General features: G+C 41.6%; 2 protein-coding genes across 2 annotated transcripts in view; one reads left to right on the top strand and one right to left on the bottom strand.

Annotated features, from left to right (window-relative positions):
- LSM1 (LSM1, U6 small nuclear RNA associated) overlaps positions 1–1,100 on the bottom strand; it is a 10,456-nt gene extending 9,356 nt beyond the window's left edge. Inside the window, exon 1 of the mRNA XM_010838777.1 lies at positions 646–1,100. Coding sequence (XP_010837079.1) covers positions 646–691 — 46 coding nt within the window. The 5' untranslated portion in view covers positions 692–1,100. The remainder of the gene's footprint in view (positions 1–645) is intronic.
- Positions 1,101–1,138: 38 nt separating this feature from the next.
- The window catches only part of BAG4 (BCL2-associated athanogene 4), a 25,121-nt gene continuing 2,508 nt past the window's right edge, over positions 1,139–23,751 (top strand). Inside the window, exons 1-3 of the mRNA XM_010838778.1 lie at positions 1,139–1,527; positions 17,738–17,845; positions 23,369–23,623. Of these exons, the coding sequence (XP_010837080.1) occupies positions 1,258–1,527; positions 17,738–17,845; positions 23,369–23,623 (633 nt within the window). The 5' untranslated portion in view covers positions 1,139–1,257. The remainder of the gene's footprint in view (positions 1,528–17,737; positions 17,846–23,368; positions 23,624–23,751) is intronic.

Below are 23,751 nucleotides of genomic sequence, written 5' to 3'. Positions count from 1 at the left end.
GTGTCCGACTCTGTGCGACCCCATAGACGGCAGCCCACCAGGCTCCCCCGTCCCTGGGACTCTCCAGGCAAGAACACTGGAGTGGGTTGCCATTTCCTTCTGCAGTCTGAAAAGCTAAATACTCTCAAACGGTAAAAGACTGCAAACGGCCACACAGTATAAACCCTACGTTTAGTGCTAATTAAGTCCAACTGCTGTTGTATTACTATTTTCGTTTCTGCAAGAACCCTTTCTCTGAGAATTCTCATTCATCCACCCAGTAACCACCTGGTACTTCGAAATACCACAGGTGGGAGACGATGGACCGGGGAAACGGTAACTTTCACATGTGAGCTTCAGCAGCCGCATCCCTGAAAAGCAGAAATGAATTCAACAGCTTGCCCGGGAGATCCGGTGGAAGCTGCGAGAGGCGGGATACAGGCAGAAGTCGACAAAGTGGCAAACGGCGTGTCCCGTGACTCCGGCAAACGGCGTGTCCCGTGACTCCGGCATCCTGCTAGGATGCCAACGCCGGACGTCCAGAACTGGACTAAATACACACCGCCCCCGGCCCGGACTCATTCTATCAGCTTCCTCCTTAAGAGGCACCCTCCTGGGAGGAAGGGTTTCACCCTAGACTTCACTCTGAGGAGATGAACTACTCACTGTCGATGTCCTCGATGAGGCTGGCGGTGCCAGGCATATAGTTCATTTTGAGTCGAGATGGAGCTGCAGCGTATAGCGGCGGTGGGCCAGCGCGTCCCACACCTCCTTCCTCCCACCGCGGTCGCCGCCTCTGCGGGACCGGGACAGGAACCCGGACCCGGACCAACGCCGCCGCCGCGGCTTTCAGCAGCCGGGGCCTGCCGGAAACGCCGCCATGTACACCACCCACTTCCGGGGCCACGTGCCCGCCCTCAGGAAGAGGCGGGACCGTTCATGTGGTTACCCCCGCCCCGGGATACCCTTTCCATATCCCTGACGAGAAGGGGAAGAGGAGTCTAGACTGCACGGACAGTGCGGAGGTGTGTTCTCCCTTTTAAGGAACGCTCGTTCTCCTGCTTCCTAGACCCCAGAGACACAGACAGCCGCCCTCGGCCTCTCAGGACGCGGAAGCGGAGGGGAGGGCGGGGGTGGGGGGCGGGATCCAGCCAGGATTGGCTGTTGCAGGCCGACCCCCTTTCCCTGCGGTCCATTCGCGCTTCCCCGCCGGCGCCTGCGCGGTGGGCCGGCAGTGAGGGGCAGGGGGGCGGGAAGTGCTTGGGGGCGGCAGAGCCCATGTCGGCCTTGAGGCGCTCGGGCTACGGCCCCAGTGACGGCCCGTCTTATGGCCGCTACTACGGGCCTGGGGGTGGGGATGTTCCGGTGCACCCGCCTCCGCCCATCTATCCCCCACGCCCCGAGCCTCCCCAGCCTCCCATTTCCTGGCGGGGGCGCGGGGGCGGCCCGGCGGAGACCACCTGGCCGGGGGAAGGCGGAGGAGGCGATGGCTACTACGCGTCTGGAGGCGCCTGGTCAGAGCCTGGTCGTGCTGGCGGAGGCCACCAGGTGAGCTTTGCGCCACCGGTCCCCAGGGTGGGGTGGGGGAGTCCGATAAGGGAGTCTTTGGGGGTGAGGGCTATTGGGATTGATACAGCTGCCAAGAGTTCGTAATGAATTGGGTTTCGTGCGTTTTCCTAATACGGCTTTGGAGAGACAAGAGACTAGGATCGTGGGTGGGGGTATATGCTTGTGTTTTCTCTGCCCCTTCTCTTGCGCTTCAGCCGTAATAAATGTCTTCTTACCAGGAAAAAAAAAAAAAGATCCTGCGCTGAACCTGCTAAGCTGAGTAGCAGGCTGCGAATCTCTCGTCTGGGGGATGAGGTTGGGCTGGAGTGACCTGGCTTTGCTTTTCCAATCCTCACAATTTATCCTGCGTGGTTCGTGGGGGCCGCCTCTCTCCAAGGACGGATGTGGCTGCAGCCCCCTCCCGCTGGGAAGGAACGCGAAGGAAAGGGAGGGATCTGGGCATTTAGCCCTTTGCCCCTAAAGCATAGCCGGGTATTGAATCACCGATCATCATCAGTGTTGGAAAGCACCTATCCGTGGGTTGTGTGTAATCTTAACGGTGACTGCAACGTAGATGTCATTACAGCGTCCCTGTTTTACGATGGAAGAACTGCTGACCGTGAAAGGTTAACTCGCTTGCTCAATATATTAAGACCTCTGACATTTTATTCTGTGTCGTCGTGCCGGAAATATACTTCTGTTTTGTTAGTGCAGTATTCTTCGTAGAGGATTACGGTTCTATGGTGAGGGCACACCTCTCCTTGTCTTCAGGAATTATAACATTCTCATTGGTTGAAATGTAATAATGAAATTCCCAGACATTGCCGGTGGAAATGTAAAATGGTTCAGTGTTTTGGAAAACGGTTTGGCAGTTCCTAAAAACGTTAAGTGTACTGTTAGCAAGCCTGCTGCTAGATATATACCCAAGAGAACTGAAAACATGTCCACATAAGAACCTGTACACACATGTTCATAGCAACTTTATTTATAATAACCAAAAAAGGGAAATATCCCAAATGCTCATCAACTGAAGAATTAATAAAATATAGTATATTCATACCCCTGGAGGGAATGGCAACTCACTCCAGTATTCTTTCTTGGAGAATCCCTACGGACAGAGGAGCCTGGTGGGCTACAGCCCATAGGATCGCAAAGAGTCAGACAGGACTGAAGGACTAAGCACAGCACAGCACAGTGTATTTATACAATGAAATTATTTAGCCATAGAAAGTCATGAGGTACTGAAACACTCTTCAAATGGATGAACGTTGAAAATGTGCTACATGGATGAAGACAAAAAGACCAAATATTGTATGATTCCATTTTTTGGAAAATTCCAGGATATAGAAATCTGTAGAAAAATTTGTTGTTTTCAGGAGTTGTGGACCTGGGGACACTGAGAAAGATAGATAAAGGGTATGGGGTTTCCTTTGGGGATGATGAAAATACTCTGAATTTAATGATGATAACTGCACAAGTCTGAGTATATTAAAACCATGAATTGTACACTTTAAAAGGGTGAGGTTTATGGTATATCTTTAAAAAATGGTATGAGAAAAAACATGTAGTGGGAGGTTAATTGTTAAGAAAGGTCCATAATTTTTCTGTCTAAATCTGGAATAAGGAGCTGTGGGATTTTGGTCCCATGACGGAGTAGCGTGATGAAATACTTGGCCTGTAAGTAGGCAAACTAGACTGAGGCTCACTTGAAGGGATAGAGGGGAGGCCCGCTGAGCTGAAGACTCTGCCTGGACTTGCTGTGATATCAAAACAAAAGTATGTTTTGTTTTTGGTTAGGGTTAGAGAGGACTTCCTAGGTGGCTCGGCAGTAAAGAATCCGCCAGTTTCGATCCCTGGGTTGGGAAAATCCCCTGGAGAAGGAAATGGCAACCCATTCCAGTGTTCTTGCCTACGAAATCCCATGGACAGAAGAGCCTAGCTGGCTACAGTCTGTGGGGTCACAAAAGAGTTGGACATGACTTTGTGACTTTTTTTTTTTTTTTTAAGGTTAGAGAAGTTAAGATCTCAGTGTCATGCAGGAAGTTGTTAGGTATGGTGGAGTACAGGTGTGCACACAGGTGGGTGATGGTGCTGGAGGGGTGGAGGATAAAGCTGGAATGTGTAATGGGCATTTGTAAATCATTTCAAGAGTTTTTCAGGCAGATATTTTTGAAACTCAAAAAGTATCGGATGATAATTTCTTAGGCAGCAGTAGGAAACTAATAAAAAAGATAAAGGTGATGCCCTACATACTACAAATGTCTTTTCTAAATTTGTGGCTTGTCTTTTGACCTTTTTGTGGTTTTTGACATATTTTTTGCAGTTTTACATAGTTAAACATGTCAGACTTAAAAAAGGTATCAGTTCAGTTCAGTCGTTCAGTCGTGTCTGACTCTTTGCAACCCCATGAATCACAGCACGCCAGGCCTCCCTGTCCATCACCAACTCCTGGAGTTCACTCAGACTCAACGTCCATCGAGTCAGTGAGGCCATCCAGCCCTCTCATCCTCTGTCGTCCCCTTCTCCTCCTGCCCCCAATCCCTCTCAGCATCAGAGTCTTTTCCAGTGAGTCAACTCTTCGAGTGAGGTGGCCAAAGTACTGGAGTTTCAGCTTTAGCATCATTCCTTCCAAAGAAATCCCAGGGCTGATCTCCTTCAGAATGGACTGGTTGGATCTCCTTGCACTCCAAGGGACTCGCAAGAGTCTTCTCCAACACTACAGTTCAAAAGCATCAATTCTTCGGCGCTCAGCCTTCTTCACAGTCCAACTGTCACATCCATACATGACCACAGGAAAAACCATAGTCTTGACTAGACGAACCTTTGTTGGCAAAGTAATGTCTCTGCTTTTGAATATGCTATCTAGGTTGGTCATAACTTTACTTCCAAGGAGTAAGCGTCTTTTAACTTCATGGCTGCAATCACTATCTGCAGTGATTTTGGAGACCCAAAAAATAAAGTCTGACACTGTTTCCACTGTTTCCCCATCTATTTGCCATGAAGTGGCACTGGATGCCATGATCTTAGTTTTCTGAACGTTGAGCTTTAAGCCAACATTTTCACTCTCCTCTTTCACTTTCATCAAGAGGCTTTTGAGTTCTTCTTCACTTTCTGCCATAAGGGTGGTGTCATCTGCATATCTGAGATGCAGAAATATTGATATTTCTCCCGGCAATCTTGATTCCAGCTTGTGCTTCTTCCAGCCCAGCGTTTCTCATGATGTACTGTGCATATAAGTTAAATAAGCAGAGTGACAATATACAGCCTTGACGTACTCCTTTTCCTATTTGGAACCAGTCTGTTGTTCCATGTCCAGTTTTAACTGTTGCTTTCTGACCTGCATACACATTTCTCAAGAGGCAGGTCAGGTGGTCTGGTATTCCCATCTCTTTCAGAATTTTCCACAGTTTATTGTGATCCACACAGTCAAATGCTTTGGCATAATCAATAAAGCAGAAATAGATGTTTTTCTGGAACTCTCTTGCTTTTTCCACGATCCACCAGATGTTGGCAATTTGATTTCTGGTTCCTCTGCCTTTTCTAAAACCAGCTTGAACATCAGGAAGTTCACAGTTCACATATTGCTGAAGCCTGGCTTGGAAAATTTTGAGCATTACTTTACTAGCGTGTGAGATGACTGCACTTGTGCGGTAGTTTGAGCATTCTTTGGCATTGCCTTTCTTTGGAATTGGAATGAAAACTGACCTTTTCCAGTCCTGTGGCCACTGCTGAGTTTTCCAAATTTGCTGGCATATTGAGTGCAGCACTTTGACAGCATCATCTTTGAGGTTTTGAAATAGCTCAACTGGAATTCCATCACCTCCACTAGCTTTGTTCGTAGTGATACTTTCTAAGGCCCACTTGACTTCACATTCCAGGATGTCTGGCTCTAGGTGAGTGATCACACCATCGTGATTATCTGGGTCGTGACGATCTTTTTTGTACAGTTCTTCTGTGTATTCTTGCCATCTCTTCTTAATATCTTCTGCTTCTGTTAGGTCCATACCATTTCTGTCCTTTATCGAGCCCATCTTTGCATGAAATGTTCCCTTGGTATCTCTAATTTTCTTGAAGAGATCTGTAGTCTTTCCCATTCTGTTGTTTTCCTCTATTTTTTTGCACTGGTCGCTGAGGAAGGCTTTCTTATCTCTTCTTGCTATTCTTTGGAACTCTGCATTCAGATGCTTATATCTTTCCTTTTCTCCTTTGCTTTTCACTTCTCTTCTTTTCACAGCTATTTGAGACAGCCATTTTGCTTTTTTGCATTTCTTTTCCATGGGGATGGTCTTGATCCCTGTCTCCTGTACAATGTCACGAACCTCAGTCCATAGTTCATCAGGCACTGTATCTGTCAGATCTAGTCCCTTAAATCTATTTCTCACTTCCACTGTATAATCATAAGGGTATAGGAACCCTTTAAAACCTTACTCTAAAGCTGTGGGCCATGGACCAGAAGCTTCAGCTTCGATAGGGGGCTGTTAGAAGTGCAGACTCTTTCCTCCTCCATACTTACTGCTGCTGCAGATTAATAAGATCCTCACATGATTCATATGCATATCATGTTTGGGAAGTGTTGCGCAATGGAATTGAACATATCGAGATGAGGTTGCTCTGAACCACTACAAAGGCTTGACTCTACATTAATGTGTTTGAATACGGCAGGGAAAAGGGAGAACCTCTTACTGTTTCCTTTCTTTTTTACCTTGTTAGCTACACTTGCAGTGCTGTCGTTTGCTTCCTAAGCTTGCAGCACATACATCACCTAGGAGCTTGTTGGAAATGCTGTATCTCAGGCCCTGCCCAAAGCTTTTAACAAAATATCACTTTGCCAATAGAGGTTTGTCTAGACAAAGCTGTGGTTTTTCAGGTAGTCACGTACAGACGTGAGAGCTGAACCATAAAGAAGGCTGAGCACCGAAGAATTGATGCTTTCAAACTGAGGTGCTGGAAAAGACTCTTGAGAGTCCCTTGGACAGCAAGGAGATCAAACCAGTCAATCAATCCTAAAGGAAATCAACTGAATATTCATTGGAAGGACTGATGCTGAAGTTGACACTCCAATGCTTTGGCCACCTGATGTGAAGAGCCAACTCATTGGAAAAGACCCTGATGCTGGGAAAATTTGAGGGCAAGAGAAAAGCGGGTGACAGAGGATGAGATGGTTGGATTGTATCATCAACACAATGGACATGAGTTTGAGCAAGCCCCAGGAGATAGTGAAGGACAGAGAAGCCTGGTGTGCTGCAGTCGTGGGGTTGTGAAGAGTTGGACATGGCTGAGTGACTGAACAACAACAACTGGGTGATTCACATGCTCCCCAAGAACAAGTCATCTGAGAGAGTGCTGAGATGGACGGGAGCGGGAAGCCGCAGCCTCTTACAGCCTCATCCTGGAAGTGCTACACCTTCACACATGCCGTATATTACTAGTCATAGAGACTGACCCCGGTACGGTGTGGGAGGCATCTTCACTCAGATGTGCATACAGAAGGCAGGGTCACTGGGGGTCATCTTGCAGGATGGTTACAACGGGAGGGTTTGGGGAGACAGCTCAGGTTAGGCTCCCAAATTAGGTCAGAAAAGAAAACGGCATGTGTTTGAACAATGTCTGAATGAATGTAGATAGGTTTTTTTCCTCAACATTTTATTATAAACATTTTCAAACATAGAAAAGTTGAAATTGTATGTGAAGACCCACATATCCACTACCTAGATTTTATTAGCTTTTATTATATTTACCATGTCTACTTATTTTTTGGACGTGTTTCAGAATGAGTTACATAGATTCGAAAGGAATTTTCAAAGGTGGTATATCATCTGGAAGTGAGGATTGCAGGAGAAACAGAAGGATTCTGAATTTTTAGTATTTCCTAGGATTAACAAGGAGAAGGCAATGGCACCCCACTCCAGTACTCTCGCCTGGAAAATCCCATGGACGGAGGAGCCTGATGGGCTATAGTCCATGGGGTCGCTAAGAGCCGGACATGACTGAGCGACTCCACTTTCACTTTTCACTTTCATGCATTGGAGAAGGAAATGGCAGCCCACTCCAGTGTTCTTGCCTGGGGAATCCCAGGGACGGGGGAGCCTGGTGGGCTGCCGTCTATGGGGTCGCACAGAGTTGGACACGACTGAAGTGACTTAGCAGCAGCAGGATTAACAAGGAAAAGGAACAGGTTTTTATGGGAAGATGTGGTTTAGTTTTGTACCAAAAACTAGGGATCATTTCTTTTTAAAAAACAATGTTGATTTGTTTGGCTGCATCAGGTCTTAGTTGGGGCATGTGAGATCTTTGTTGCGTTGTGTGGCATCATTCGTTGCGGTGTAGATGTGAGATCTTAATTCCACAGCTGGGGATGGAACCCCCTTCCCCTGCATTACAAGGTGGCTTCTTAACCACTGGACCACCAGGGAAGTCCCACCTTTATTTCATTTCTGCTGGAAGCCAGTTTGTGATGGTGGTTACCAAGCTCTGGATGCAGTGTATGCGACTGATTAATGAGATGTCTGAGATTTTCTGTTTTTGTTTCCCGATGTCCAGTTTTACAGTCTGTGGCATTGAGGAGTTGTTGTCTGTGGGAACAATGCAATAGATGTAGGGCTTAGCAGGGAGTCAGGGGATGGAGACAGTGATTGGAGAGTCACCACATGGAAACGTGGGTGAATGACCTGATTGGGTTATGCTGCCAGGGGAGAGCTTTGAGATCTAGGAGGGTGACAGAGAGAGAGAACCCAGAAGACAATGAGTGAGAATACTTGGATAGGAGGAAGAGCAGGATGTCATGTGATATAGACCACTGCTACTTTGCAGGTTAGTGATAGGAGAACTGAAGAGAAGCATTTGGATTGGCAGTTAAAGTATTGTTGATTTTAATGGTGAGACTTTAAAATAGTGTAAAAATAATCACTGGGGGATTTGGGAAGACAACTAGTGTAAACTGTTAGTGAATGAGGAAGTGGCCACTTGACTGGGAACCAGGGTTGAAGGAAGCCTTTTTAGGACTCAGTGGCTTGAGAATGTTTGTCAGCAGAGGAGAGAGAAAGCTAGTAGATTGTGAAAAAAGATACTAACAGAAGGATGGAATGTGGCTTGGGAAGAGGTGGAGTAAGAACTGAGGAAGACCTGAGAAACCCCCTTAAGAACTAGAGAAGGGGAAATGAAGCTGTTGGGAGGGGAGGGTATTGCAGGAGTTCCAGCTCTTGGTTGATGAAGCAGGAGGCTTTCTGAGGGTAAAAGAAGTGGGATGGGATAGCTGGGAACTCAATATGGTGAATGTTTGAAGTAGGTGCGAGGGAAAAGGAGGCTGTGTAGGAAGCACAGCAGAGACCCATGTGAGAATAAAGCTGAGATTTGTGATGATGGGCCAATACAGGAGCAGAAAGTGCTTTTTAGTGATATTTGGAATAGATTGCTATAAAAATAATTTATAATGTATTTTTCTAACGTGTGTGTGTGTGTGCTCAGTCATATCCAACTCTTTGCAATCCCATGGACTGCAGCCCATCAGGTTTCTCTGTCCATGGGATTATCCCAGCAGGAATACTGGAGTGAGTTGCCATTTCCTTCTCCAGGGGATCTTCCCAACCCAAGGATTGAACCCATGATTTCTGTAGCTCCTGCATTGTCAAGTGGATTCTTTACCACTGAGCCGCCTGGGAAGCCACCTGGGAGTTTTCTAATAATTTTTGTCTAATTCTTGGGGGGAAAAAAAAATTTGTAAAGGGATCTTAGATAGAACCAGGACTACTCAGATTCCTCTGCTGTTTGATTTGTCTGGGCTGGAGATATTTTTGGAGGCGTGGTGGCAAATCACTTTGTAAAGTTAACCATATATCCACTTCTTATGGGACTAGATAGTTCTATGATAAATATGAAGGGAGTTGACTTCAGCCTTCACCTGAGATTTAGGTATTTCTTTTCAAAAGAGAAGAAAGTAAACTTGCATTATTTTAATAAAATTTCCTTTGTCACAAGAATTTTAATTCATAATAGTCTCACTTGTAAAAACCTTTTATCGTATTTGTCTATATCATCTTTTAGCATCACCTTTGGCTAGTTTCAGACAGCACATAAAAGGTTTGGAAAGACTTGGGCACATGATAAAATTGGCAACTTGGTTTTAGAACAGCTTCAGCCAGCTTCCTGTGAAACCAAATGCTATTTCACAGAATTAGTGTCATGTTAGGAAGGCGTTGAGCTGCAGACTTTCATTGTTATTGGGAATATTTTTAGATTTGTTCCATTTTGTCCAAAAGGGGGAAAAAAAGCAAAGGCAATCTTTTAAATTAAGACTTAATACAAATAATAATTTTTACTGCTTCCCGGAGTTCACTGTTTGTCACCATTTTTAAGGGATAGCTCTGTGAATTTTGACAAATGCATATGATTATGTAAGCACTATCACAATCAAGGTATAAAAATTTAATCCACCTTTTAAAAAAAAAGGACTCTGAGGATAAAATGGAAAAGTATTTATTCATCTCTAAACCGCATTAAAATTACAGAAAAAGAACTGTGTTATTTTATTTTATTTTTTTTTTGAACTGTGTTATTTTAAAAAATATTTTTATGAGCTCATTTGTATAACATATAGTTATGTCTACATGTATATATTCAATATTTCAAGTGTGTTTCAGTCAGTTGCAGTCATTCTTTTTATTGCTTAAATGATCTTATATTAAGCCAGTGGGAGACCCTACCCCTCTTCTTGGCTTCAGAGTTCTTTTGACATGACCCATTGATATTTGACTGTTTCTTTGATTTCTGGTACAAGATTTGCCAGGCTTGTTATATAGCCTGTCCCAGATGTTATACTCAGCCATTCCATTAAGACATCTTGATTTTGTTTTGTTTTGTTTTAATTAGAGAATTTTATTTAGAAGCTATATGTGTCAGGATCCAGGTAGGAAAATAGAACCTATACTAGTTCGTTAGAATTTGATTTAGGAAAGTAGTTAAATGGGTGTTGGAGATCTGAAGAGGTAAAAAGAGAATATGGAAGTAACTCAGAAGATATGGCAGGGAACAACCTCAGTTCCTGGGGCTGGGGAATAAAGAGGGAGAGATTGTGGAATTAATAGAACCTGGAAACTTGGAAGAATGACCTGTGTCACTGGAACCAAGGAGGCACTGGCATTGGTACTTCCATGGGAGTTCTTAGGAAACCAGAGGAGTCTGGAGACGGCTGCTGGCCGACACTGCCTGCAGGTTGCCGGGCTTTGCTGGCCTGGCAGTCGCAGAAACTGGAGGCAAGCAAGCACACAGGAAGGATCAAGTCCATTCTCCCCTCCTCTAAGCTGGTGCCCCCTATTGGCAGAATCAAACAGTAAACAAGTGATAAAGAGAAGTGTTTACAGACCTGATCCTGCATCTCAGAGCCAGCTACAGAATGCTGGGTTTGGAGTTGAGGGCCAGATGTTCAGTCAGTCGTATCCACCTCATTGTGACCCCACTGACTGTTGCACGCCAGGCTTCCCTGTCCTTCAGTGTCTTCCGGAGTTTGCTCAGATTCATGTTCATTGAGTTGGTGATGCTGTCCAACCATCTAATCCTCTGCCGCCTCTCCTTTTGTTTCGGTCTTTCCCAGCATCAGGGTCTCTTCCAATGAGTCGGCTCCTTGTGTTCAGTGGCCAAAGTATTGGAGCTTCAGCTTCAATATCAATCCTTCCAATGAAAATTCAGGGTTGATTTCCTTTAAGATTGACTGGTTTGATCTCCTTGCTGAAGGCTAATAGTTTTTAAGATCACTAGTACAGAAGTTACATTTGGTGTGAGGTGTACTGATTGCTATTGTGTTGTCATTGCTTCTAGACCTTTTAAATGAACAGAGTTATACAAAATGAGCATTTAAGATTTTTTTATTGACATATAGTTGATTTTCAATGTTGTGACTAAGTATTTTAAAACAAAAATAAATGAGTTCATATTTGTGTTAATTTAAATTTAATGTCATTATTTTTCTTCTTAGATTGTATTTATTACTTTTAAAATTTTTTTCAGCTTTATTGAGGTACAGTTAACAAATGAAATTGTAATATATTGAAAGCATACAACATGATAATTTGCTATATGTATATGTTGTGAAAGGATTCTCACCATCAAGAATTAACACATTCATTGCACCTCACATATTTATCTTTTTTTTTTAATGAGAATACTTAAGTTCTATTCTCTTAGCTAATTAGCTAGTTTTAATCACTTACGATACAGTGTTATCAAAAAATATGGAAAGCTTCACAAATTTGCGTGTCATCCTTGTGCAGGGGGCATAATAATCTCTGTTATCGTTCCAATTTTAGTATATGCGCTGCTGAAGTGAGCACTGTATTTATTACTTTTATATGAAATCTTGGTTTCTTAACAATATTAAGGTAATTACAAATACTCATATTAATTCAGTCTTGCAATAACATATAAAATAACTTTAAAATAATGCCAGGTTCCAACTTGGGCATTACAGCGTGAGGAGCTCTTGTGGGCCCAGTCCTCCATGAAACTGGTGAAAAATATTTTTAAAACAACCATATTAAAGTCTCTGGAAATCGTCTCAGGGAATTTAATTTAGCAAACGAAGAAACATTTATGATAGAAAATGTACTCAAACTCAGTAAGAGTAGTGAGATTCTGTGGGATCCTCCACCTCTCCCACCCCGGCTCAGTGATACAGAAACTCCATTCCAGACTGGATGGCAAATAAAACAAAGCTGCTGGCTCCCCAGGTCCCAGCCATCCTGGGAGAACAGCACGTCAGCATTGCTCATCTCGCCCCCAGCTACTGTTGCAGAGGCCACAGACCGGGCTAGCGCGGTTAGTAGCTGTGTTTCTACCCCAACCCTGACCCTCCCTGTGGAATGGGGGCTTTACCTTGAGCAGGACACCGGGGCTCTGATCACCCTTTCCCTGGCTTGGAGGCAAGCTGGGAAGGCCTGAGGTTCCTGTCTTCCCTCTTCCAGGTGCTCAGCTCTTAAAGCATGGGTGACTTACAGAAGCACACCCTTGTCCCCAACCCAACTGCAGAATGTGGCTCAGACATTTTTCTCTGGAGGCGGAAGTTGTAAAACCAGTAGGTCCTGATGTTTTCCCAAAGGAACTGACTTTATTTGCATCAGAATATGGCTAACCTGAAGCCTGGGGATGTTCTCAGAAATTTAGAGGTAGTTGTGAAAGGCAGTTGGGAGGAGATTGGTAGATTCATTGCAAATAAAGACTAAACTGTAGGCTAGCTAGTTAGCTGGAGAGAACTGGGGGAAAAGATAGCTGGGAGGAGCCGATTGGAGTCAGAACACATCTCAGACACAGACTTTGGGAGGTGTCCCTTCCAAGGACCCCAGATGTGATTGGATTGGTTTGTGGAACAATTCACATCCCAGGGTCTTGTTGAAATAGTAGAGAAATTAGCTGGAAATTTGTGGAGTTTAACAGCTCCACAAATATTTATATATACTCAGTAAAGAAATTAAAAAGCTGCATTAGAAAATACTCACTGGCTGCAAAAGCAGTAAAGGAAGAATAGAGGAACAAAACCAAATATGAGATATAGAAAACAAAAAGTAAAATGGCAGATGTAAATCCAACTATATCAATAATAGCATCAACTGTGAATAGGTTAAACAGTCCAGTCAAAGACAGGGATTGTCAGACTGGATTAAAAAAAAAAGATTCAACTCTGTGCTGTGTGAGAGAATAGAAAAAAATATATATGTATTGATCTCTACTCCAGGTTTTTGGCATAGGTCTCTTGGAAACCCTTGTAATTTCCTAAGTCATAAGTGGAAGAAGCCAGTCACAATTTATACCACAAATCACATATTGTATGATATATGCTACCACTTCTATGAAGTGCCCAGAGTATCCATATCTATAGAGATAGAGTAGTGGTGGTGCAGGGCTGTGGAATGGCAGATAGGAGGGTGTAGCTGATGGAAACAGTTTCCTTTTGAGGTTTGAAATGTTCTGCAATTGATTGTGGTGATGATCACATATAGTGCTTTCGTATATCTGGATATACTAAAAACCATTGACTTGCACAGTTTAAATGAGCAGATTGTATGGTAGTAAATGATGTCTCAATGAAACAAGTAATAATACCTGTATTTTGACCAAGAGTTAACTCATGGGTGGAGTTTAGGTTTCTTTACAGTTTACTTGGTCCTTGGAATATATTCCACTGAGAATGTACAGTCAAAGTAATACGATTTAAAAGTCATTAGGAATAATTCTTTTTTATGTATGGTTATGTTTCCAACTGGATGTTTAGTTATCTCATCAGTTGATTTTTCCTGTAGTAAAAAACAACTCCGAGTTGTAGCTTAACAGCAGTGAATGTTTCCTACTCACGTTCTGTGCGGTCGCTGCAGGGGCTCATCTTCAGGTCCTGGGCTGGGTTCAAATGACAGCTCCTATATGGAATATGCTGGTCTCAAGGTGGAGGGCAGGGGTGCAAAAGAGTTATTAGAATTTGTGTTGACTTCTAAGTCCTTTGTTTAACACCTGCATGCTGTCACTTACCCGTATTTCTCTGTTTTGCATACAAGGTTAAATTACATTTTTAAAATATGTGAATTTATACCTGTTCCTCCAGTTTACATCCACCATGCACAATTCATCTTCATCTTTTTCTAGTCAATATATTATCCTTTTCCATGTGAAAATACTGGTTCTCAGTAATACTGTTTTATTTATTGATTTCCTTTATTCTATAATACACACAAAATAGTTGAAAACTTAAAACACTAATATTACTGATAGCATGTTATTAATTTAATATTTCTTTGCATTTCTTTACCTTTAGAAGGTATACCGTTAAGGATATCCTTCAGAAGATTGTTGAAGAGTTACTTGAATTAATTTTTTTGTATATGTGTGGTTATCAATTTGTCAGAGTTTTTTTTTTTAAGATACAGTTTGAATTCAAACTAAAATTTTCACATAAATTTAAGGACTATACGGTCTTTTGTTTAGCCCTGCTGGGCGGCTTGCAGGATCTTTGTTCCCCAGCCAGGGATGGAACTCGTGCACCCTGCAGTGGAAGTGAGGAATTCCCGGGCTGTGGGGGTTTTAAGTCATTATTCTTTCTGCTGTTGTTGATTATTTGCTTACGGTTTATCTACCTCCTCTGTGGCATGTAAACTCCGTGGGGCCTCCCCTGTTTGTCCACACACTGCAGTGCTTGGTTAATCGTGGGTCCTTGAACACATTTGTTGAAATAAATGAGTGAAACGTGTGTGTGCGCTGACGCTCAATCGTGTCCAGTTCTTTGCGACCCCATGGACTGTAGCCCACCAGGCTTCTCTGTCCATAGGAGTTTTCAGAAAAGAATACTGGAGTGGGTTGCCACGCCGTCCTCCAGGAGATCTTTCCAAACTGAGGGATTGAACCCACATCTCCTGCGTCTCATGCATTGCAAGTGGATGTTTTATCACGGAGCCGCCTGGGAAACCTCTTATTCCATTATTCTTGTATCCCTCATCTCCCATTATGAAAATACTAATTTCCAATCACACCAGTGTAATCATTCATTAGCAGTACCAACAATGTTGATAATTATTAATATGGTTACTGAAAAATTCATTTGGTTACTGAAAAATTCATTTGGGGGAGTCTACAGACTATTTACCTCAGTTGTAATGTTGGTCAGATTACTGTGCTTTATACTCACTTGTAAGAATTTCCTTCTGTGAAGTTGTCTTATCAATTCAATATTTAGTGTTTATTTTATTTTGCTTCTTTTCAGGGATTTAAAAATAGGTCATTATCTTTCATAATTATGTAAAATGTTCATAATTATTCTAAAGTCAAGTGTACAAAACAGGATGTATTTAGGGGAAGTCTACCTTGTGCCCCATAGCTTTGATTTTTAACTTTTTGTTATGAAACTTGTGACACATTCATTTTGTAAAAGTAGAGAAACTAGTGTAATAAAATCCTCAGATACCATCACTCATCTTCAGCAACTATCAGGTTATTGTTAGTCAAGTTATTGTTCATTAGACACCCAATCACTTGTCACACTGTTAATTATAGTAGTTTAAAAATAGGTTTTAATATTTGTTTAGGATAGTCTTGAGGGCAAGTTGGTATTTTAAGAGAGGCAATCTGCTGTACTAGGAGAAAGAGATAATTCGTGAAAGTTCTGTAGATGGTAAGAAGTTATGTGGTCCAGAGCTATCAGGAAGGATTTGGCCTTTTAATAGGGCCAAAGACAGTTCATTCACACATTCTGAGAAGACAGGGACACATTGCTAACTTCAGAAAGTAGGAAGACAGTTTCTGTCTGAATGCTGCTTTGTGTGTGTGCGTGAAGGATGAGATAAAGTTACCAGTTGATGAGTGAGGGGTGTCATCATAAGAGGATGCTGGAGGTCTGAGGGGACAAGAAGGTGAAGTATTAGTAGTTGCTGTGCAGAGTGGGATGAACATACTGAGGAAGGGTGGTATGGTTGTTAGGCAGTGCTGAGTATCTGCTTGTGTGAAACCAGAGAGCTTGTGTTTCTCTCCACTGATACTTAGGTGAAGTGCAGATGGAAAGTCAGTGGGTAGTTGGTTTTTGCAGGGTGAGTACATCTGAGGGAGAGTGGTAAGGGATGAAGGTGTTGGAAAGCTGAGTAAGGAAGGAGAGAGGAGAGGGAGGGTGGAGAGGCAGTAAAAATGTGAGGGGGCTTTGGAGAATCAGTAGGAAAGGACAGAAACCAAGGACGTTCTGGGGATTTAGGTGTCGGTTCACCATTGCTGGGGTGAGTCAGCTTCAACTCTTGTCTTTTCACTTCTTTTTAATTAAGATTCAAATTCTTGGTAGAGAGAAACAACTGAGTCAAATGCCACTTAATTGGGGGAAGGAAGGTAGTTAATAATCAGAGGAATTTGCTTGATTGAGAAATCTGGTTGTTAGGGTGTGAAGTTTGCTCGTTTCTGTATTGCTCTAGTTGCTATATTATGTAAAGGAGATGCTACTTGCCCAGCTTGTATAATGTCATGTGGAATAACTGCATGCTTTGAAAACAAAGTGTTATGAAACTGGTAAGCAGTGCAGTTAAGCTCAGATGGTGATAATTAAATTCTCAGTGACTACAACTGCCAGTGAATTTCTTTGTGAAACCATATTTGAAGATTTGAAGATCCTATTTAAGCTTAAAATTAAACTATAAAGCTCAAAGTAAAATAGCTCAATTTATGGGATAAAAGTACATATATTAAAATAGCCTGAGAAGTTTTGAGTTGATCTTGTTTCTTATCAGACTATATTGGCTTATGCAAATGATTAGAGTGAAAGCTGTAGAAATTAATGTCATAGCTAGATTTTCTGCTTGGAGTGGTAATTATTTTACCTAATTTTCTGATACTGCTTGAGACCCTATGGACGGGCCCTGCCATCCATGGGATTCTCCAGGTAAGAGTATTGGAGTGGGTTGCCATTTCCTTCTCCAGGGGGTCTTCCCAACCCAGGGATCGAACCCGGGTCTCTCGCATTGGGCTGCCAGAAGAAAGCTTAGCCATAGCAGAAAGTAGAATGTAAAAAAACCTAGGGGTGTGGCAGGCAAAGAAGTTGAGTATTGAAGACGTTTGCATTTGAAGTAAAGTTTAATAGTAAAAGACTTCCCTGGTGGCTCAGAAGGTAAAAGCATCTGCCTGCAATGCGAGAGACCCAGGTTCATCCCTGGGTTGGGAAGACTCCCTGGAGAAGGAAATGGCAACTCACTCCAATACTCTTGCCCAGAGAATCCCATGGACAGCAGAGCCTGGTCCATGGGGTCTCAAAGAGTTGAACACGACTGAGCAACTTCACTTTTCACTTAATAGTAAAATATCAACTACAAGTTGCAAAGCTGTTGAGATAAGTAAATACTACTCTTAACAATGGCAAAGAACTAATTGGGCTGCACTCATTAAATTAGTAGTGATGGGTTAGGGATTGGAGAGGGGTAAAGGAATTGAATGTCTCCGGTTTTGCTAATTGTCTGGACATAGTAGATATTATCATTTGTTACTGAATATACTTGGCATAATACACAAGAATAGTTAATAACTGCTTTGTTCTCGGACGCACAGTTTACCGTGTATCTGCATCAGTTTTAATAACGAGTGATTTTAGAGTGGGGTCCCATTGCTTTTTGTCTCTTGACTTTTTCCATGCTTACACCTGCCTCTATATCAGCTTTTCAGAATGACGTAAGGATGTTAGTAAAAGTGAATTTACTTTCCTTTTTTCCCTTAGGAGCAGCCACCATATCCTAGTTACAATTCTAACTATTGGAATTCTGCTGCCCGACCTCGGGCTCCTTACCCAAGTACATACCCTGTAAGACCGGAAATGCAAAGCCAGGTATGATCTGAAATTGATAAACTTTCTGAATTTTCTCTTGATGATCTGATTTATTTTCAGAACCTGTGGAGATTTTATAGTAAAGATGTGTGGGGTTTTGTTATGTAATGGAGTCTATCTTAATCATTTTAACATTTTTAACGCAGAGGTAGGGAAATATCTAGGCAGATACTATGTAAGGCAGAAGTGGCTTGACTCATGATAGATTATTTCTCAGGACCTGGAAACAACAAATGCAAAATGTACCTATTTCTAAAAATTTGTTACTTTATGGAGCTATAATTGACATATAATGTTATTATTACTTTTAGGTGTATAATGTAAAGATTCAGTATTTGTTTACTTTCTAAAATGATCACCACATAAGTCTAGTTAACATCTGTTACCATACATAGTTACAAAGTTTTGTTTTCTGTGATGAAAGAAGTTTTTAATGTATTGTTTTTGGCTGCAGCCGGGTCTTCCTTGCTACGCAGGCTTTCCCTAATTGTGGAGAGCAGGGTCTGCTCTCTAGTTGTGTGTGGCACGTGGGCTTCTCATTGCAGTGGTTTCTGTTGCAATGAACAAGCTCTAGGCTGCCAGGGCTTCAGTAGTTGTAGTTTCTGGGCTCAGTAGTTGTGGTGCAGGGGCTTAGTTGCTCTGTGGCATGTGGGATCTTCCCGGATCAGGGATCGAACCCATGTCCCCTGCAGGGGCAGGCAGATTCTTTACCACTGAGCCACCAGGAAAGCCTCTGTGATGAAAACTTTTGAGAAAAACTCTCTCAGTCAGTTTTTAAATGTAAAATGCAGTATCTAACTATAGTTGCTAGAGTACATGTTGCGTTCTGTGGTTTATTTATTTTATAACTGGAAGTTTGTACCCTTTGACCACCAACCCACTGCTCTACCTCTGGAACCACCAGTCTGTTGTCTGTATCTGTGAGTTGGCTTTTTTTGTTTGTTCATTTGTTTTTTAGATTTTACACATAAATGAGATCACATAGTATTTGTCTGTGCATCACATTTAACTTAACGCCTTCGAGGTCCATCCGTGTTGTCCCAGTGGCAAGATTTCCTTGGTTTTTTGCTTAAATAATACTCCATTGTGTGTGTATATATCTGTCTCCCTTTTTTTCATTCATTCATCCACTGCTGGACATTTAGGGTGTTTCTGTGTCTTGGCTATTTAAATAATGCTGCAGTGAACATGGGGGTACTGATAACTTTTTAAGTTGGTGTTTTTGTTCCCTTTGAACGTATTCCCAGAAATGGAATTGCTGGATCATACGGTAGTTCTGATTTTAGTTTTTGACGCATCTCCATACTGTTTTCCATAGTGGCTGTCCCAGTTTACCTTCCCATCAGCAGTACACAAGAGTTCCTTTTCTCAGCATCCTCACCCAGTACTTATTGTCTTTTTGAGCATAGCCATTCTAGAAGGGGTGAGGTGGCGTGTCACTGTGGCTTTGATTTGCATTTTCCTGGTGATTAGGGATATTGAGCACCTTTTCATGTACCTGCTGGCCATCTTGTATGTCTTCTTTGGGAAAATGTCTATTCAGATCCTCTGCCCATTTAAAAAAAGTTTTTGTGTATGATGGCCCATGGCTTGCAGGATCTTGGTTCCCCAATCAGGGATTGAAGCTGAAGTTATATTTATGTATCATATGTGTTTTTATGCTTTTACTACTTGTATATGCATTTTTATAGTACAATTTAACATTTTTAAAACATTTTATTTTAAAATATTATCAAGTTTTTAAACTTGATGTAAGTGGTTTCATCCTAGCATTCTCTTGCAGCTTGCTTTTTTTAACTCAGCATTGTTTTTCCCTTTTCTATTGTACGACATACGAGACAAGCATATCCCTACTGTGTGGAATTGGTGGGTTTGGGTATGTACATCTTTATTTAATACAACCAGATTACTTTTCACAGTGATTAGAGAGCCAAGAACTTCTTTATTTTCTTTGCTGCCAACCTGCTCTTCAGAAGATTTAAAAACTCTGAAACATCTCTGAACTGTGATCATTTGATTATGCTTAGTCATGGTCTGTAAGGATTGCAAGGCTAATACATGTTCTTCTGACTCTGTTGTAATCATGCATGTTGTAGCTCTGATCTATTGACCCAGAGGGTACTTAGGAAAAGTATGGTAAACACACAGGTTTTCTAGTAATGATTGTGGTGGGGGTTTTTGGTTCGTTTGCCTGACTGGGGATCAAACTCTGTGCTGAGGCTCAGAGTCTTAACCACTGGGCCAGAGAGGAAGTCCCTGTGGTAGTTTTTTTCTGTTGTTGTTTGTTTAAAACCCTCTCATTGGTCACAAATGCAACTTGTTTTTCTAAAGCTGCTTTCCCCACATATCTAAAGGAGGAAAGACAGATGTTTCACATTGATTTTCTAATAAAGAAGATAATTCTCCTGATTTCTGGAAGATTTCACCACAGAACGCTGAGTGCCTGGGAATAGAAATGCTCAGAGAAAGACAACTGAAGTCTTCTTCATTCTAAATGTTCTAAGTTGAGAAATCATGATGCAAAAGGACTTTGGTCAGAACCTGTAATAACCTGTTCATTTAATTTAAAGGAGAACTGGATTGTCAAATATAGCTTATTAAGTACCGTGGTTTGGAGCTCTTGTGAGACAAGAATTGGACCAGTTCTATAAGTAGAGATGATGCTTGAGGAAATGACCAGTGGATGATGATAAACTGGGCAGTTCCAAAAGCAAGTGTCAGGAGAAACTCAAGGTGATGTTGACTGCTGATAATTATGAAGGCTTGGAGTCCTTTTGTGGTGAAGCTTTCCATGTTTTTCGAGATAACCAAAACAGGAGGAATCGTGGTGTTGCTAATGGAAAAGTAATTTTTCCCACTTGGATTGGGTCTATTTGCTGTTGATAGTCATATATTACCAAATAGAAAGGGAATCCATTAACAGTGTATCACTTTCTGGGTGAGAGACCTGGCTACTTTTCTCCCCTTTGGATTCTACATCTATAAGCAGTCCATCAATTGTAAAACCAACTTTTGGAAGAAGTATTTCCTCCCGGATAATCTTCAGCTTGCAGTGAGACACCATATGGTGTGACAGTATTTTGACTTTCAAATGCTGAGTCATATTTACATTTACCTCTAGAACAAAAGCAGCACTTGGAATATGTTTTGAGTTTTAAGAGCTCCAGTCTTTTGATTTTTCTGGAATCCAGAATGAGACGTCTTACAGAAATTCAATGACTGTCAGAGATTTTGTTTAATTCTCCTTATAGTGGATCAGTTTCAGATTTTATCTGTTGCCATATCAGCTGACAGGTTTCAAATCCCAGCTTGCTGTCTTTAGATACAAGTTTCCCTTTATGAAAAAATTGGACTAGATGGAAGTAGCTATGGTCTGTGCAGCCCACCAGTTTCTAGACATACTTGGGATTTTGTGACATTTTTAATAGCATAATTTTTTTTCTATAAAAATAATACAACTTTATTACTAAATACTTGGGAAATAAAAGAGAGACAAGCCACTCTGTCATCATAATATGTCCATATTCTGGTAAATTTGTTTTCAGCCTTCTCCCAGTTATATTTATCCAGTTTTAAACTTATTTTACATATACTTTTTAATATTACTTTTTGGTTATCTTATGTACTTGTTACAGGGTGAAATAACAAGAACTCTTTTTTTTTTTTTTAATAACGGAAATTTTCAAACATAATCCAAAGTAATGGGATAGCACAGTGATCTCCCATGTACCCCTTACTCAGCTTCAGCAAGTATCATTAATACATGGCCCTCATGTTTCACCCATGTCCTTAATGTGCTTTGAAGAAAATTCCGAATATCACATTATTTCTCTTGTAAATACTTAAGTATGTATCTTTAATATACAGGGTCGTTTTTAAAACATTACCACAATGCCATTATTAAAGCTTAAAGAAATAAACACTAAAAATAATTCTTTAATGTCAATAGATGTCTGGTCAATTCTACAATGAATTTTAAGACGGAATAAAATTCCTTCAATGAATAGCCTATAACTGACCTAATCATTCCATCAGTGCAGGACGTGTAGGTTGCTTTCAATACTGCGTGATGGTGAATCATACTCTGATGAACAAATCCATGCTTATAACTTTTTCTCTAGTTGAATCATTTCCTTAGGAAATGATTCCCTTAGGAAAAGTCCCTTAGGAAGGACTTCTAGAAGTTGAATAACGGTACAAAGTCACATTCTTTTTTTTTTAATCGTCTTCAGCTGTGTATGTTGTATAAGGGATTTTATTTTTTTTGGTGAGGGGAGTGTGCCCTGCAGCATGGGGGGTCTTAGTTCCCCCGCCAGGGATTGAGTCCATGCCCCCTGAGATGGGAATGCGAGGCTTAACCACAGGACTGCCAGGGAAGTCCCTGTCCCTCTTTTTGATGTGGTAGACTTGGAATCAGATTTAAATTTCATTTTCTTTAATCATTAACAACTGTAGAAGGTATCAGGATTCTACTCTTTTAATTGAGGTATAGTTGACATTTAGTATTCATTTCAGATGTAGAACATAATGATTTGATATTTATGTACATTATCAAATGATCACCACAATAAGTCTATTTTATTATCACAAGCTTCTTCTTCTTCTACCTAAAATGGGAAAGACTGTCTAGTTTTAGAAGGATGAGTCCAGGAAAAGTTGATTTCATTTTTACCATCTTACAAGGTAGAGTAGAAATTAACGGAAAACCTGAAGGTAATCATTTAAAGTTTAGCTTTAGCCTTATTTGGATTACTAAACTGAGGATTCTAGGTATCAATAATAGTCTGGATAGCTGATATAAAACTGCAGGAAGCAGTATGTGAGGAATTTGTCTCTGTCCGCTGTAATTTGGGAAGCAGTGTGAGACAGTACAAAAAACAAGGCTTGGAATCAGATCAGGTTCATTTCCTGGCCTTGCCATAATTATACTAACAACAATGGTATTATAAAAATTATCAGTTATTGAGCATACCATGTACCAGACACTGTACTGAGCACTTTATATATGTCATCCCATTTAATTTTTACAATAACCCTGCAGAATAAGTTAATGATTTCCATTTTCCTGCTTGAAAAAGTAGAGAGAGTAAACACAAAGCCTGTGGCAGGGCTCAGTCTATCTCTGTGGTCTTTTTTTCTTTCTGTTGTATCAGGGTCCTTTTCTTTCTTTAGCCATTCTCCCAGGTTTCCCAGAGCCCCTTTTCCAGTGTGTGGGGACAAGCTCCCTCCTGTTGGGTGTAACTGTCAGGTGTTCTTATGAAAATGGTTGAAAAGCACCGTTCTAAGGCCATTACTTCATCTTTCATCACAATATACCTTCCCATTGTTATAACAGGGACTCTAAAGTGATAATCAGTTTAATATATGTATACAATAATAATATAAGACCACCTCTCAAGGGTTGCTTAGGTAGTTGATATTTTCATTAGTTACTCATCTCCTTTCTTCCCAAAGTTCTCAGGGTGAGGGCATTTCAGCTCTTGTACTCATTCATCTCTTTTCTTCCAACTTTGCTTTTTCCAGAGTTTGAATTCTTACACAAATGGGGGATATGGCCCACCATACCCCACTGGCCCGGGGACAAATACTGCCTCGTACCCTGGGGCCTATTACACACCTGGGTATGCTCAGACCAATTACTCCACAGAGGTTCCAAGCACTTACCGTTCACCTGGCAACAGCCCAACCCCAGTCTCCCGTTGGATGTACCCCCAGCAGGACTGCCAGACTGAAGCACCCCCTCTTAGGGGGCAGGTTCCGGGATATCCTGCTTCACAGGTAAGCGCCCTTCTGTTGTCTTTTTAGTTTTTAACTGTTAATGAATGGTACCAAGTTTATTTCTCTGTTCACTTCAAGAGGTTAGGTTTATATTTTTAAATATTTTAGGAATCTCTGTTCACTTCCCA

The sequence above is a fragment of the Bison bison genome, unplaced genomic scaffold (assembly GCF_000754665.1).
Source record: "Bison bison bison isolate TAMUID 2011002044 unplaced genomic scaffold, Bison_UMD1.0 scf7180017864105, whole genome shotgun sequence".
In the NCBI taxonomy this organism is placed as follows: Eukaryota; Metazoa; Chordata; class Mammalia; order Artiodactyla; family Bovidae; genus Bison; species Bison bison.
Note: the sequence above shows the minus strand (reverse complement) of the source record. Positions and strands in the feature narration are given on the sequence as shown.